This window comes from Macrobrachium nipponense, chromosome 23, assembly GCF_015104395.2.
Source record: "Macrobrachium nipponense isolate FS-2020 chromosome 23, ASM1510439v2, whole genome shotgun sequence".
Taxonomy (NCBI): Eukaryota; Metazoa; Arthropoda; class Malacostraca; order Decapoda; family Palaemonidae; genus Macrobrachium; species Macrobrachium nipponense.
This window is the reverse complement of record NC_061090.1, coordinates 22,943,456-22,960,330: the sequence shown is the minus strand read 5'-3', so window position 1 is coordinate 22,960,330 and position 16,875 is coordinate 22,943,456. Positions and strand designations below refer to the sequence as shown.

At 37.6% G+C, this 16,875-nt stretch overlaps 1 protein-coding gene across 1 annotated transcript in view; it reads right to left on the bottom strand.

The window, feature by feature from the left end:
- Window positions 1-16,875, bottom strand: part of LOC135199413 (metalloprotease TIKI1-like) — a 549,902-nt gene that overhangs the window by 27,218 nt on the left and 505,809 nt on the right. Inside the window, 2 exon segments of the mRNA XM_064227430.1 lie at window positions 5,465-5,639; window positions 6,626-6,772. Coding sequence (XP_064083500.1) covers window positions 5,465-5,639; window positions 6,626-6,772 — 322 coding nt within the window.

Below are 16,875 nucleotides of genomic sequence, written 5' to 3'. Positions count from 1 at the left end.
ATTTGTCGTGGATACATGCTGAGGAAATGTTAAATTTGTTTGTAGTTATAAATTCTTAAATGGTAACGATTAATTATATTTTTTAACGTCTCATGTTGATTTATGATTTGATCAGTACTAAATAGTATATATAAATATATATATATATATATAGTATATATATAGTATCCAATAATGATAATTTCACATCGAACCGTCGATCCATTTATATATCAATTCAAGCTACAAATGTCCTTTAATATCTAAATTCACTTTACCTTCCAAATGATATATTTTCATATACTAATATATATATCTATATAATAATATATATATATATATATATATATTAGCTCTCTTTTCTTTCTTAGATTTTTCATCACACCATCAAAATAACTACTGCCCCTATTTGTCCACATTGCTGCTAATTTGACCGTCTCAATTTTAGTTTTCTGTAAAAGATAACTACTGAGATGGCTGCTTGTCTGTCCGTCCGCACTTTATCTGTCCTGCAAATTGGTATTTTCATCATCCAACCTCCAATCATTAAACATACCAAATTGCAGCCCTCTAGCCTCAGTAGTTGTGATTTTATTTAAGGTTAAAGTTAGCAGCGGTCGTGCGTCTGGCAACGATATAGGACAGATCAGCAACAGACCCTGGCTGAAAGTTTCATGGACAGCGGTTCACACAGCATTATACGCATTTTTTTACTTGTTTACATACATGACTACTGAAGTGACTAATTTTTATTTTTTTTCAAGGTGAAACTACTTTCAGGTGTTATTCTTAAAAGTATTTCAACATCAAAGAAGTAGTTCTTTCAAACATTTATCTCGTCCAGAGCTTTTCGTACTACAAGTGGCCTCTAACAAGATGGTTTCTTTACGTAACAGGCTTTCATTCTTCCATATTTCCATACCCTACTCTTCTTCTTCTTCTTCTCCTATTTGCATTCAGGATGCGCCATTGTTGACGGTGCGCCGTCTGTCTGGACCTTTTCATACCTCGAGAGCAGAGAGTTTCACAAGGCTATAAAGCTTTGCGTCCAAAGAACCCATGATCTTTTGCGAAAGTTCTTCACGTCATATCGGCAGGAAGCTCTTTCTGGATAAGCCTCCTTTTACGCATTCATCTGTCACTCTTCGCTGTTTATCTTCTTTTTTTTTTCTAATTCCTTATTCAAAGAATAACATGAAAAGGGTTTAAGACCAGATTGGAAAAAAAGAAATATTAAGAAAATAAAGGGATAAGTAAACACAAATATATAAAAAATGATAACAGACATAAACATTATAAAATAAAAATAGCAAAACTAAATATAAAAAATAAAATTAAAAAGGAAATTAATCAAAATACAAAATTGAATAAAAAATAAAATATGAAATAAAAGAATAAAAATCTACCCTAAGTAACAATAACAATAGCAACAACCGCAATAATAATAATAATAATAATAATAATAATAATAATAATTCCTGGCTTGACTTCTGACTTTTCACTCCTACTGCAATTATCAAAGTTGAAAACAAGAATATAATTTTCCTTTGTGCCAAACGTGAGATTTTACCACAATTATCCTCGAAATCTGATGACACAACTGGTCATATTTTCTCAGTAATATGAAAACATGCAAGCAATAAAATGACAAAATACAAAATAAAAAATATTCCAATAAACGGTTGTCCATCTGAATAAAATCTGTAAATAATAATAAAAAAATAAATAAGTTTTTTTTATTTTAATGTAGTCGACGCCAAGTCCTCGACGAAACAGAAAACAGGGGTACAATTTGATTCCTATATTAGTTGGTGTCAATAAATAAAAGCGAAAAACCAATGTACATTAATCTGATTTTCGTCTAGGCGTCGTAATAATATAGAAATTTCCGCGGGTGTATTCCTACACATTTTAACATTTGTGCAATGTTAAATGTCACAAATTGTTCGACTTTTTTTGTTTTTTAAACATCAACGGAACGTTTTCCATACAAAATAATGAAATAGTTAAAGTATTACACAAACATGAAATAGTTAAAAGTATTACACAAACAGAAAATCTCACAATGGTGTAATAATAATAATAATAATAATAATAATAATAATAATGGTAGTAGTAGCCAATAATAATAATAATAATAATAATAATAATAATCAAAATTAATAATTATAATAATCAATAATAATATATTTATATTATTATTATTATTATTATATTATTATTAATTATTATTAGTTATTAATTAATTATTATTATTATTATTATTATGAACAAAATAGCGAGTAGACAATAAATAAAATCTTTATCTACGGAAAAGTAAGTTGTAACATTTTGATTGTTCGTACTTAGATTCGAGATAAGTAACCCAAAATGCCTGATACTATTAACTTAGAGAGAGAGAGAGAGAGAGAGAGAAGAGAGAGAGAGAGAGAGAGAGAGAGAGAGAGCTCCTTAAATGAAAGATCTTCGTTTTCATAACATATTTTTTAAAATCAATGAGTGTCATTTCACATAATGAAACCTGTGTTCAAGTACACAATTATCAACATCAAAGTGTGGTCAAATAAAAACACAAACCTCGGATAACAGGAACTGGACGAAGCATAGCAACTCTAAAGCAAGTAGAGCATAAAAAGCACGAATCAGAAAAATGAAGGAAAAACTGAATATATTTCTTCAAAATGCAATTCCCTCTAAAAAAAATTTTGATAAACGACCAAAGCAAATCAGCAGCAGACATAAAAACAAAAGGAAACAAGTCCACGACAGAAATATAAAATACTAAACAAGCAAGCACAAAAAACACATAAACGACATGAAAGTTAAAAAAAAAAAAAAAAAACAGGCATAATATTTGTTATCTTTTAGTGATAGACAACAAAACGAATTAGCGACACAAAAACACAATAGAAAACGACATAAAGAAAGACAAACAAGCAAGCACACACACACACACAAAAAAGCTTAAACGACAATATTAGCTATCTTATAGTGATAGACAGCAAAACAAATTAGCAACAGACCCCCCAAAAAAACACACAAGAAACTGACCTAAAGAAAGACAAATAAAAGACAGACATTCTTAAAGAAAAAACTAAGAAGGCACATAAAAGACAAAACAAACAAACACACACGCACACTCAAACCGAAGGACACCCAACAGACCCACGCAACGGACATAAACCCACACGGTACCTGCGACTCCAACGGGCCCGATTGCATTCTGACCCTCGCCCGCGACTCCCACCGTTAACACGCGAAGGCACAAAAGGAGAGAAAGCAAAACCCGCGCAATAAAAACACGGGCGTGGGATGGGCGTCGTCGGATTAAAACGGGACAAGGGGGGGGAGGAGAGGAGGAGGAGGAGGAGGGGGGGGGAGGGGGAGGGGGAGGAGGAGGAAGAGGAGAGGAGGAGGAGGGGGAGGAGCCAAGGGGATATGAAAGGCTACCGCCTGACAGCGTGACACATTAAAACACGGGGTCAACTCCAAACGGACAAGATTGGAGGAGGGAGGAAGGAAGGAGAGGAAGGAGTGAGGGAGGGGAGAGATGTACGAGGCTAAGAAAGGCTACCGCCTGACAGCGTGACACATTAAAATAGGGGTTGGGGCTGATGCCATGATAATTTCATAAACCTATTCTCAGCCATGAGGTTATGAATGGAGTAGGGGGGGGGTGATATATTAAGGGTTTAGGGAGGGGGACTACATCAAGGGTACCAGGGGAGGGGTATATCAGAGATGCTGGGTAGGGGGGTATGGAATGGAATGGAATTGAAAGGGAGGATTTCGTTGGAAGGGGTATGAGGGGAAGGGGAATACAATCACCCATCCAGCTGATAGGTGCGTGTAATTAGGAGGCCACGGGTCTCGTTGTCATATAAAGGAGAGAGAGAGAGAGAGAGAGAGAGAGAGAGAGAGAGACTGTTGACGGAGTTATAACCTTGTAGAGTCTAATGAAAGATGACATTACTAATCCGCAAGAAAGGTCAAGAGACAGCATGCCCTGAGATGGGGCAGAATTTTTCTCCTGTGAACCCATCCGTCTTCTAAATAAACTGGAGCTATGTTAGTTTTGCCGTATAGAACAAACACACACATACACAAATAAAGGTCGTATAACTCGTTTTTAATGGTAAAAAGACAACCACGAAACTTTCTTTTTAAATTTGGTTTTCTACATAATTATTCCACCGGAAACGAGTTATTAATTTTATGGTAATTCTTTAATGAAACTCAGAAAGTATAGCGCAAGTAAGTTTGAATACAAAAAAGATAAAACTCCGCACAGCTATATATCAAATTGATAAGTTGACCACGTTTGTATCAGCGTAGCATACCAAAGAATAATTTAGGATTGAAAGTAAGTATCTTTCTTTTCTTTTCGTATGGTACGGGCTCCTTAAAAAAATAATTGCTTCAGGCTCCTTCAAAAATGATAAGAGTGACAGAGGCAACGAAGACTCAGTATTATGTTTCTATGACGAGTAATTCCTGTTTTCAAAAAGAATTTTTGTCATTTTTTTTTTGCGGATGATCCCACCAGGTGTTTGGGAGAAAAGAAGAAAATAAGAAATACAAACCTGACTTCCTCGTAAATCCTTCAAAGGCATCATAAACCCACTGGCGTAAAAGACTCAGAACTCAAACAAAATGTAAACACGGCAGTGGCGCGAAGAGGCCAGATAATATTTACAAACACAAACACAAGAGATAAAAGGCAATAAAACCCACAGAAAGACGACGATAAAAACTAAGGAAAAAGTCAATGAAAACACGAAAAAGCTTTCGATATTATCAAAGGAAAAATATCTGAGGAAACCCAAAATAAAGGAGTTTATACCCATCTAAAGGAGGGGTAATGGGCGCGATGTGATGACCTTCTATCGGGTGTGCCTGTGTGTGTGTGTGTGTGTGTGTGGTGGTGTGGGGGGGGGACAGAGACGATAGGCTATTTAGGAGGGGGGATGAAAGACGAGGTAGAAGAGAGACGTAGAAAAGAAGGGGAAAGAAAGTAGAAGTATGAGATAGACTTAGAAAACTGTCATTAAACAACCCTCATCAAAATTCCGACAAGACTTCGGAGAATCTTCATGAGTTTTTAGTTCTAATATCTTACTCAGATCGAACTCTTCAAAAGAATGCTTGCAAAAATCAAGAATTCAGCCACAATAAAAAAAATAAATGAATAAACTAATAAATAGATAAACGTTTCCCCACCCTAATTTTTGAAACAACATAAAAGCTACAAATTTTTTAAAACGAAAAAAACAAAAAGTTGGCATGGACTATCGCTCCCAAGGGAAAATGGTTCAAACATCTCTGAAAAAAAACCCTAAGCGAATCCTTGCTGTCGTTCTCAAATTGAATAGATAGATGATAATACGATAAATTAAATAAAACGTAAACACCGTCGCTTCGAACAAAAGACAATCAACCTGAAGTTCACAAATTCTACATTACCCCAAAAAAAAATCGTACTCACCGGCACCGAAGGCGAAGAAGAAACTCTGGTCGGGATTGGCCTTCAGGATCTCGACGACCCTCTGCCCCATCCGCTGGTTCCTCCTGTAGATGAGCTCTTCCCGGAAGTACTCGTCGATGTGGGTAGCGGTGGCGGCGTCCACCGGCGGCAGGGAGGCGTTGCCCAGGTGGGGTACCTGCGCCATCAAAAGGGGCAGAGATGGAACCACAGTTCCACATTAAAATGTCGGTGCCAAGGGCATTGATTTTATGTTATGTGCATGCGTATATATATATATATATATATATATATATATATATTATATATATATATAGTGTGTGTGAGTGCATACTTGTGTGTAGAGGCTTGCTACATATGAATAATAATAATAATAATAATAATAATAATAATAATAATAATAATATCAATTTGCTGGAAGTAAACCCTCTTTTAAACATGTTTTATTAAAAGTAATTGCTGCCTCACCTGCATTAATTTTATATAGATTCTTCTCTATTTTCCTAATTATTGTTTTCTCATTGATGAACTACGATCATTCCCCTCATAAAGTAAGATACCTGAAGATAAAATACTTACATCAAGGATATCTCATTAACAGCCCGTCACACCACCTCGTATATGTTGAACCTTTGTCAGTTACCTTGCACTTTCACTTTCACTAGACATTAGGGCCACTTTCTCTCCAGCATATCTGACACTCTGACAAGTCTGCGCTCTCAAGGCCTCTGTTACTTCCTTCTCCAACCCAGAAATTGCTGGTATATCCTTCTAGTATTCTATTATCCCCACATGACCAGACATAACTCTAACTTTTTAATTTTTTTAGGAGCAAATCATCTCCAAATATTCTACTACATTTCTTCTCAAAATAATAATGAATCAATTTCACCTATAATTCTCTACACTGACAAGCCTCTAAAGCAATTCGAGAACAGTTTTGCCCTAATAATAATAATCCTAATAATCCACTAAGGTCCAGTAATAACAATAATCCAATAAATACTATTTAAATAATAATTATAATAACAACACTATCTCTACAGAATAATAATCATAATAACCCACTAAGGTCCAGTAATGATAAAAATAATTCAATATATACTGTTGCTAAATAATAATAATAATTATAATAACACCTCTATCTCTACTTCCATCTGATACCTGTGTGGTGTCCTGGGAGAATATGACCGCGTTGAGGTCACCGCAGTTGTAGTGCCTGATGAGGTCATCCGTGGTGAAGGTCAGGCGACCGTCTCCCGCCCTCAGGATCTCCTGCTGCGACAGCGTATGGTTTAGGGCAAACACAACCTGAAGGGGAGGAGGGAAAGAAAGAAAGAAGAAAGGTAATCTGTGTTATCTTATACTGCGATTTGTAAAGGATAAAGCATTCGCCCTTTGAGTCTTAATTTTTTAGGTAATCGACGAATTATACTGGGTCAATTATCAAGAAAGAGAGAATACGACTATATCCAACATAACAATATGTATATATATATATATATATATATATATATATAATAATATATATATATTATATATATAATATATTATAATATATATGTCCTGACCACGGAAAGGAGACAGAATATTTTCACAAAATATTACAATTATATATATATATATATATATATATATATAATATATATATATATATATATATATATATATATATATCTATATATATATACACACATATATATAAGTGCGTGTATGTACATCCCACATGAATGTGCACAAAGGTAAAAGAATGACATATACACACGAACATACGTAAAACTAAAAAAGTAAAAAAATAAAAAAAATAAAATCGTCTGGTGTTTCTTCACTCTCATAAACATCTTTGAATCATACTTACGACCGTAAGGCAAACATCAGATAAGGCAATATGAAAAACCAGCGTGCATGAGAAATCAGCCAATGAGCTGACAAGGATCCACCGAGCGGGTTTGCACAGCGCATCGCAGCCCCTGATAACTTCTGTGTTTACAAGGCCCAAGAGTTCAACAGAGAGAGATCTTTGATGGCGAAGGTAGTCTCTGCTTACTTCTTCTACGTCTCAAAGGGAGGACGTCAGATAGACATCAAATATCAGCCCATTTTTTAAGCGTGAATATGTTTGCTTAGTCACTAGTGGAGCAGGTGGGCTAACAAAGATGGCGGACGCGTCTGCATGAGCGAGGCGAAGATTTGGCAGGAGGGTTCTTATCTAGATGGTAAGGAGATCGTGCGTAGGCATTGGAGTTGTGTGAGCTGTTTGGCCACTGAATATTAATTAATTTAGCATTTATAAATGACCTCAAGCCGTTTTCAACTCCTCTTTTAGGACTGGTATCCTTTCTCAGCCGAGTCGACTGGTTCTAGTAGACTGGCTGGGAGCGAATCATGATCCTTACTACTATTACAAGCTCTAGTCTAGAACAGAAGCAGGTAAAAATTCGCCGAAGTTTCTTTGGCGCAAACGATTTTTCTGTACAGCATATGAAAAACTCGATGTGCTGCAGTATGAAACTCTCAGCTACGACCGGGTAGCGCTAGCGCTCAGTTGCCTTCCAGAAGCTGTCATGGGAAGGTGTGTCAGCGACGCCTCAGGAATTGGAATCGGCGGTGCCAGACGCACAATCATGACTAACTTTAACCTAATGTAAAATAAAAACTGCTGAGGCTACAGGGCTGTAATTTGGAATGCTTGATGATTGGAGTGAGGATGATCGACATACCAATTTGCAGCCTTCTAGCCTCAGTAGTTTTTAAGATCTGAGGGCGGAGGGACAAAGCCATCTCAATGGTTTTCTTTTACAGAAAACTAATAATTGTACAAAAGTATTATAGGGAGCTGTTAGATCAAAACTGCAATTTTTTTCTGGGTTGCACATTATTCATCCTCATAAAAGAAACTTTGTAAAAGTTCCTTGAAAAGACACTGTCAGTATTCTTCCTGAATGAGCTCAAAGACTAGTGTTGTCATAAAAATGGGAAGAATCTCCCTATAAAAAAATAGTAATCCAAACTCTCAGAAAATCTTCAGTCAAAAATGACATCGCTTTCGAAGAATCGTTTGCTTTATATCTTCACTTTTATGCATTAACGAGAAGTCGTTAACTATTATACTTGGGTAAATACCTCTGCGTGTGAAGCAGCTATTTACTGCCTTCGTTTGATCAGACGGGTCTCCTCAAAGAAAAACAAAACTAGTTAAACTTCTGGCAAGAGTCACCTTCCCATCTTAAAACTCGACTTAATCTTGTTTCCTTTTTACTTTTTTTTCACTTCTGGGTGAAGAAGCAAAGTCATCACATGAAAAAAGAAAAAACCCGCATTCCACTTCATAAAATCCTAAAATTTACGCGCCAGATAACAGAGGAATACGACACCTGCCATCTAGCGGACACGTCTCGAGTTGCCAATGTAAACAAACCTACTCGTCGTAAATTGTAGGACGCCAGGGGAGAGATAGCTCTCAGAGCAGGCTCTTTATCAAACGACAGACCTTTCTCATCCGGAAGATAATGTACAGACTTGAAAACACTCACAGCCAGGACTTTCTCAACTTTGTCAAGTGACGAATGACAAAGGAAAAGTTAAGTAAGAATTGAAATAAGAAGCTGACAAACAAAACACTATACTCTAAAGTGACAAATCACAAACCGTAATTTAAATAAATTCATTTATAAAATTGAGCTTACTTAAATACAATTTAAGTAAACTCTATTTGTGAGGAGAAAGGTATGGGAGCTTGGCGAAGTCTAGGCTCAGAGCTGAAGTAACTACTAAAACATCAAGTACTACTTGATGTTTTAGTAGTTACTTCAGCTCTGAGCCTAGACTTCGCCAAGCTCCCATACCTTTCTCCTCACAAATAGAGTTTACTTAAATTGTATTTAAGTAAGCTCAATTTTATAAATGAATTTATTTAAATTACGGTTTGTGATTTGTCACTTTAGAGGATAGTGTTTTGTTTGTCAGCTTCCTATTTCAATTCTTACTTAACTTTTCCTTTGTCATTCGTCACTTGACAAAGTTGAGAAAGTCCTGGCTGTGAGTGTTTTCAAGTCTGTACATTATCTTCCGGATGAGAAAGGTCTGTATAAACAAATAAAAAAAATTAAAATAGTTTAAAATAACTACAGACAAAGCTGAACTGATTAATAGTATCTTTAGAGCTGCTATGACTGGAAGCTTAGCGAATTATACCTGTAAATTGACAAAGTACCTGGAAAATCTGAAAGAAGGTACTTTATTTACTTATTTATTTTCTTTTAACAAAATAGAAAACAAAAGGAAAGAAAGGCATCTTTTGGATAAGTACGCATTCAGCCTGCACAAATAGAAGAAGAAGAAGATCAAAACAAAACGAGAAGGCACAATAAAGGCAAATATTGTCAGTGCCAACTAGAACAAAAGTTAGCAACTTGATTACCAACGACGATTAAATAAGGGGTTACGAAATCAAAACAGTTATTGTTGTGGAGTCGATATGTTCATATAAAATCAAAATTGTCGTAATTAACATGATAACCAAAATAAAATCATTTGTGAATATTGTGAACACGTGAATGGTACCACATTATCCTTAATTATGCAGTGGAATATTTATTCGCTTCAAAAGGCAATAGGAAATGTATCTAATGCACTTTGAATTAACATAAATATATATGTTTATATGATAAGTAGTTTTTAAAAATTAATATCCCAGAAAGGGTTTTTATAGAGAATACTCTTTAATACTTGCAAAAACAGCATACCAAATGAAGAAATAATCCAACCAATAAACATGAGCGAATAATAATAAAAAAGAAAATCATGAAAGGGGAAAATAGAAAATACACTTAAAACTTGCAACAACAATAAACCAAATGATGAAATAATCAAACCAATAAACATAAGCAAATGAAAAAAGAAAATCAAGAAAGGGGACAGTAGAAAATATACTTAATACTTGCAACTAGAGCAAACCAAAATGAAGACATAATAAAAAAAAAATTAAACGTGAGCAAAAAAAGAAGCAATAAAGATATATAAAAAAGAAATAAAAAAAGGGGTAAATAGTAAATATACTTAATACCTGCAACTAGAGCAAACCAAATGAAAAAATTATATAAAAATCACTAAACACGAGCAAATGGAAAAAAGCAATAAAGATGTATATAAAAAAAAGAAAACCAAATAAAAGATCAGAGGAACCGAGGCGGCATGTGTTTAATAAAAAGGCGCTTAATTGGGGGGAATCACACTTGGGGCATCTGGGAATTAAATGACTCCTCAACATCCGATACAGAAGAAGAGGAAAAAGAAGAAGAAGAAGAAAACAAAGATGATTCATCGGTGTCCGATTTGACCAAATTTATTCATTTTTTCCAACTTGCTGTTTGTGCGTGCGAATACCTAATTGTTCATTTAAAGTTCGCTCTTATTAATTTAATAATAGTTATTAACTTACTTTCGTTTTATTTCTTATAATAATAATGATGATAATAATACTGTGATGATGATGATGCTATGATAATAATAACCATCATTATTATCGTTATTATTAATCCACCGTTTTCACTTTTTATTCACGTAAGTGTTCTTTGCTGTGTGGAAATTTACTTTGAAAATAAACTTTACTGTAGAGTTGTTCCATATGGGTGTTCTTTCATCCTTAAATAATAATAATAATAATAATAATAATAATAATAATAATAATAATAATAATAATGAATAATAAAATAATATTGATTATTATTATTATTATTATTATATTATTATTATTATTTAAACCAAACAAAAACTTCCTTCAGTTTTCTTCTGAAGATGAAAAAAAAACCCACAAGATTATTGAGTATAACTTGCTTACTTGTAAATACTTATGAGTAAACAAGTTATACTCAATAATCTTGTGATTTCTTTCTCCATTATTATATTATATAAGAAAAAGTAGAAGAAGAAAAAAAAAAAAAAAAAAAAAAAACGAAAGTTTAATCCGCCTCTCTCTTCATTCTATGTACCCGAGAGAGGCCAGACTTATCTGAACTAGTGGAGTGCCCGAAGAGGAGCATCCCCCTCCACAAACAAGGTTGCTCCTTGGAACAACATCAGGCCATGCGTGACATCCCCCTCCCCCCATCCCCACCCAAATCCTTGAATGGAAGGGGATCAGCCCCGGAGGAGGGCCATTACCGTTTAATTGGGCTCCTTTGAAGGGTTTCAGACCGCGCGCCGATGTGTGATTGCAGATAGATATATATATATATATATATATATATATATATATATATATATATATATATATATCGAGCTACAAAATGTCCTTTAATATCTAATTCACTCTACCTCGGAATTAATATATTTTGATACATGCTTAACCGAAGGGGAATTTTTATAAGGCGATAATAGAATTGTCGGAGCCCAGGCGCGAACCCAGGACACCATACAAATCCAGGAACGTCAGTGAAGCTTTTACCCACTCCACCACCGCAAGAGGCTATAAGTGAATGCCGTCTCTCACCCTCAAATACCTTTTGCGCTCAGGTATTCACTGATTTGGAGCCAGCATTAACCCACCTCGACCTCGGTAGTGTTGTAGTGCTTATGACAGCACGTAGCCATTAATATAGGTCAAATCACATTACCCTGATTCATATACATACATCGAGCTACAAATGTCCTTTAATATCTAATTCACTCTACTTAGGAATTAATATATTTTCATATATGCTTAACCGAAGGAATTTTTATTCGGCGATAATAGAATTGTCCGCGCCCAGGTGCGAACCCAGGACACCATACAAATCAAGGAACGTCAGTGAAGCTTTTACCCACTCCACCACCGCAAGAGGCTATAAGTGAATGCCGTCTCTCATCCCTCAAATACCTTTCTCGCTCAGGTATTCGCTGATTTGGAGCCAGCATTAACCCACCTCGACCTCGGTAGTGTTGTAGTGCTTATGACAGCACGTAGCCATTAATATAGGTCATATCACATTACCCTGATTCATATACATACATCGAGCTACAAATGTCCTCTACCTCGGAATTAATATATTTTCATATATGCTTAACCCTTAAACGCCGACTGGACGTATTTTACGTCGAGATAAATTGTCTGTCGGGTGCCGACTGGAGTCTATTTTTACGTCGACATACGAAAGTTTTTTTTAAAATTCGCGGAAAAATACTTATAGGCCTACCAGCCTAAAACTTTTGAATCACGCGCCTTGGGGAATGCTGGGAGTTCACGGATCAAGGCCTTGTTTTGTTTTGAAGCGTGACCCAGGTGCGCATGCGCGATATCCCTTCTTCTCGCTCCAGCCAGCATCAGTTGCGCACCATCCGAGAGCGATCTTTCGTGAAAAGCATGTTTTTCTGGACTTGTGCGAGACTTTGAGCATTTGTATTGCTACAGGACATTCCTAGATATGTCTCAACGACGTGTGAACCGTGAAAGGCGCGTTTTTACCCGTCGGAAGGGATGCGTAAGTAAGGCGAGTTTTGGACCTGGATGCTGGCGAGGGCCAAGCACCCAGCATGACCCCGCGCCTCAAGGCCGTTCTGTGCGGCCACGTGTGGCTGCAAAGTGTTTCGGGAACACATCGTATGCCTTTGGTTACCCCCTAGGAAGCATGCGGGCGTCCTTAGGGGCATTCGTAGGCATTTGGGAGGCCTCCAACCAAGGGACATAGACGAATATCTTTCGGAGCTTGATCGGGAACATGTCGCAAGTCCTCATTTTGATGGGCGGATGGTCATCGAGTGATGAGGCACATCAAGTCCCGATGAAAGTGAGGATGAATATTTGCCCCCAATGTCCGTTCGAGGCTCACATCCCGAAAGTGAGCTCGAATTCAGTGCATACGAGGGGGGAATCTGAGGAGGAGGGGAGGGTGGGGATACGGGCTCAAGTTTTATCGCAGAGGACGATACAGAAAAGTGAGGGCCTAAGTGAGGGTGATGGGCCAACGGGGGGGGGGGTTTAGTGTGCATCGTGCCCGACCTTCTACGTGCCCGTGCGCGCGCACGCGCACGGGCACGTAGAAGGTCGGCTCGTCGCGCCAGCCAAGGTGAAGGTCGGTCGTCGGAGAGTGACGAGGGGTGGACGGAGGACCCCACCCCTCCTCAACATGCACCCTTCACGGCAACCCCACCTGGGATGACCGTACCAGTACCCCCTGACTGTTTTGGGGTTCATCCAGCTTTTCCTGACGCGGGAATTGCTGGAATACCTGGTACACCCTCGAGACGGTTGGACTACGCATCGGAGGTTACTGCCGGTATGAGCTGAAGACGACCTTGTCGTATTACTGGCGGGGTTGCATCCTCATTGACATGGCACATTTTTTGGGGCTCCACATTTATTTTGGTTTGACACCTGCTGTCGACGTCAGGCAATATTGGAGGAGAAATTATTTTTTATGTATGCCGAATGTGGCCTGGCGTAATGTCCCGTGATAATTTCCTGGCGATGGACAGGTACTTCAACGCCTTCAACCGAAGGGCCATACCCGGAATAACAGTGATCGCCTCATTTTAGTGCGTACAGTGTTGGATTATATCCGTGAGCGGTGTAGTAATCTCGTGATTCCTGGAAAGAACCTGTCTTTGGATGAGGGGATGATGCCTTACAAAGGACGTCTTAGTATAAAAGTGTATAACCCCAAGAAGCCAAAGAAATATGGTGTGAACTCTTTCTCATTACCGAGGCCAACACTGGATACGTTGTGGACTTTTCAGTGTATACCGGGGTCTTCTCCACGCTGCGTGACACTGATTCAACCTTGTGGGACGTTTCCGTAACCAGGGATATCACCTGTTTATGGTAATTATTATAACTCGGTATTCCCTGGCCCAGGAACTGTATGAAGCAGGTGTTCACGTCAGTGGTACCCTTCGGTTGGTGTGTGGGGCCCCGAATGTCCTCAAGAGGTTCGCTAGTCATCCGCAACACCTGGCAAGAGGAGAGACAGAGTGGCGGCGGAAGGGTGCTGTCTTCATCATCTGTTGGAAGGGTGTCCGACTCGTCCCCATGATTACGACGAGTCATGAACCCATCCAAGAAGAGATCGTACAGCGGAAGAAGACACGTCGACAGGGCCGAGTTGTGTTTGAGGAGTTTCGTACCGAGCGGCCTACTGTCATTGGCACTACAAACAGGCACATGGGAGGAGTTGATCTCTTTGATCAGCTCATCCAGTACTATCCTTTCGCAGGAAGAACCAGAAGGTGGACACAGAAGCTCCTCAAATACATCCTTCAGTTGGCCCTCCAAAATGCCTACATACTGTACTGTGGTACCGCGGTGACAATCTTCCGAGGTTGACCCACATACAGTTCCTAGAGGTAGCCGGGAATGCCCTCATCAACTTCGATCCCGATGAGTGGCCTTCCATAACTGAGACCCTGCCCACGAGCTGCAGATCTGCCCCTAGAGGAAAGGGCAGATAGGAGGGCCAACTTCGCTCGACCTGCCCCGCCGCCCCTGCTGCCGCCGCCCCTGCTGACGACGCCCCTCTTGCTGCCGGCCCCGCCATCACCGCTTTCTCGTCGGGTAGTGGACCTGCGTGTCGGCTGCAGCCAGGGGAACCACATACTGGAGGTCTTAGAAGGGCGAAGGCAAGAAACGGTGCCGGGTGTGCCATATTGAATGGCAGAAGGAGAGACACCCGGTTCTTCTGTCGTCTCTGCAAAGTTGCTCTTTGCAGGATAGGGGAGTGTGACCGAAAGTACCACACTAAGGTCATGTATTGGAGCGCGCCCCCTAAACCGACAGCGGAGGGCGCACGGGGCCGCCGGGTCCATCAGCAGTAAGGGCGCGCGTCTCCTCCTCCACCTGTACTCGTCATGTCGAGTGGAAAAAAATGCAAGACTCTTCAATGGAGGGAGGGAGAAAACAAGAATAGAACGAAGAGTCAGGATTACGAGTGAGTATTCTGCATTTATTTTATATTTAGTTTTATATTTGTATTAAAATTTTTTGTATATCTGAATGTGTGCATGATAAAATAATAATAAGACATTTCATTGTATGCGAAAAGAGAAGTGTTACCTGCATTCCTTTTATTTATGTATTGGTACCAGAATCGAAGAATGTAATATATATATTTTACGTATAAAAAAAATTATTATATATATATATATATATATATAAGTATATATATTATATACATATATATATCTATAGATATTTTATATATATATATATATTATTAAATATTTTTTGGGGGGGTAAGCAAATTACTTACAGTCTATTGGAAGGTTGTAGCATTTATCATTTTTTGAAATATTTGCATATAAAGTACGATAAGTACGAAAAAAACTACGATCGGTCAACTTTGACTCAACCGAAAAGTTCAAAAAACGCATTTAATAAACAAGTCAAACGCAAAAAAATACCATAAAATCTTACAGTTTCTAGGTAAAGTGTCACGCATATACATAATCTACAAGCTAAAAAAAGTATAAAAATTTCATTCATTTATCTTATTTTTAAACAAATTGCAAGTCTCTAGAACAGTATCTCGATTTATGGTGAATTTTTGAAAAAAATATTTTTTTCCCCTCCGCGCGCCGATTCTCGGCCGAAAATCTCGGAAACGCGTAGGTCACATTCTCCTAATATTTGAGCCTTTCATATTACGCTTTTTTTAAAGGTTTATATATGGAAATGTGCGCAAAACCATCACAATATGACAAAAAATTTTGAAGGTTGTAGCATTTATCATTTGAAATATTTGCATATAAAGTACGATAAGTACGAAAAAAAACTACGATCGGTCAACTTTGTGAACTAACCCGAAAAGGTCAAAAAAACGCATTTATAACATAAAATCTACAGTCTAGTATTCAATCATTTATCTTCATTTTAAAACATATTGCAAGTCTCTAGAACAGTATCGATTTATGGTGAATGAAAAAAATATTTTTTTCCCTCCGCGCGACGATTCTCGGCCGAAAATCTCGGAAACGCGTAGGTCACCATTCTCCTAATATGAGCCTTTTCTATTACGCTTTTTTTAAAGGTTTATATATGGAAATGTGCGCAAAAACATGCAAAATATAACAAAAAAATATTGGAAGGTTGTAGCATTTCTCATTTTTGAAACATTTGCATATAAAGTACGATAAGTACGAAAAAAACTACGATCTGTCAACTTTGACTCAACGAAAAGGTAAAAAAACGCATTATAACATAAAAATCTTACAGTCTAGTAATATTCAATCATTATCTTTAAATTTAAAACATATGCAAGTCTCTAGAACAGTATCTCGATTTATGGTGAATATTTGAAAAAAATATTTTTATTCCGTTCGCGCGCCGATTCTCGGCCGAAAATCTTGGAAACGCGTAGGTCACATTCTCCTAATATTTGTGCCTTTTCATATTACGCTTTTTTTAGAGGTTTATATGTGGAAATGTGCGCAAAAAACGTGCACAA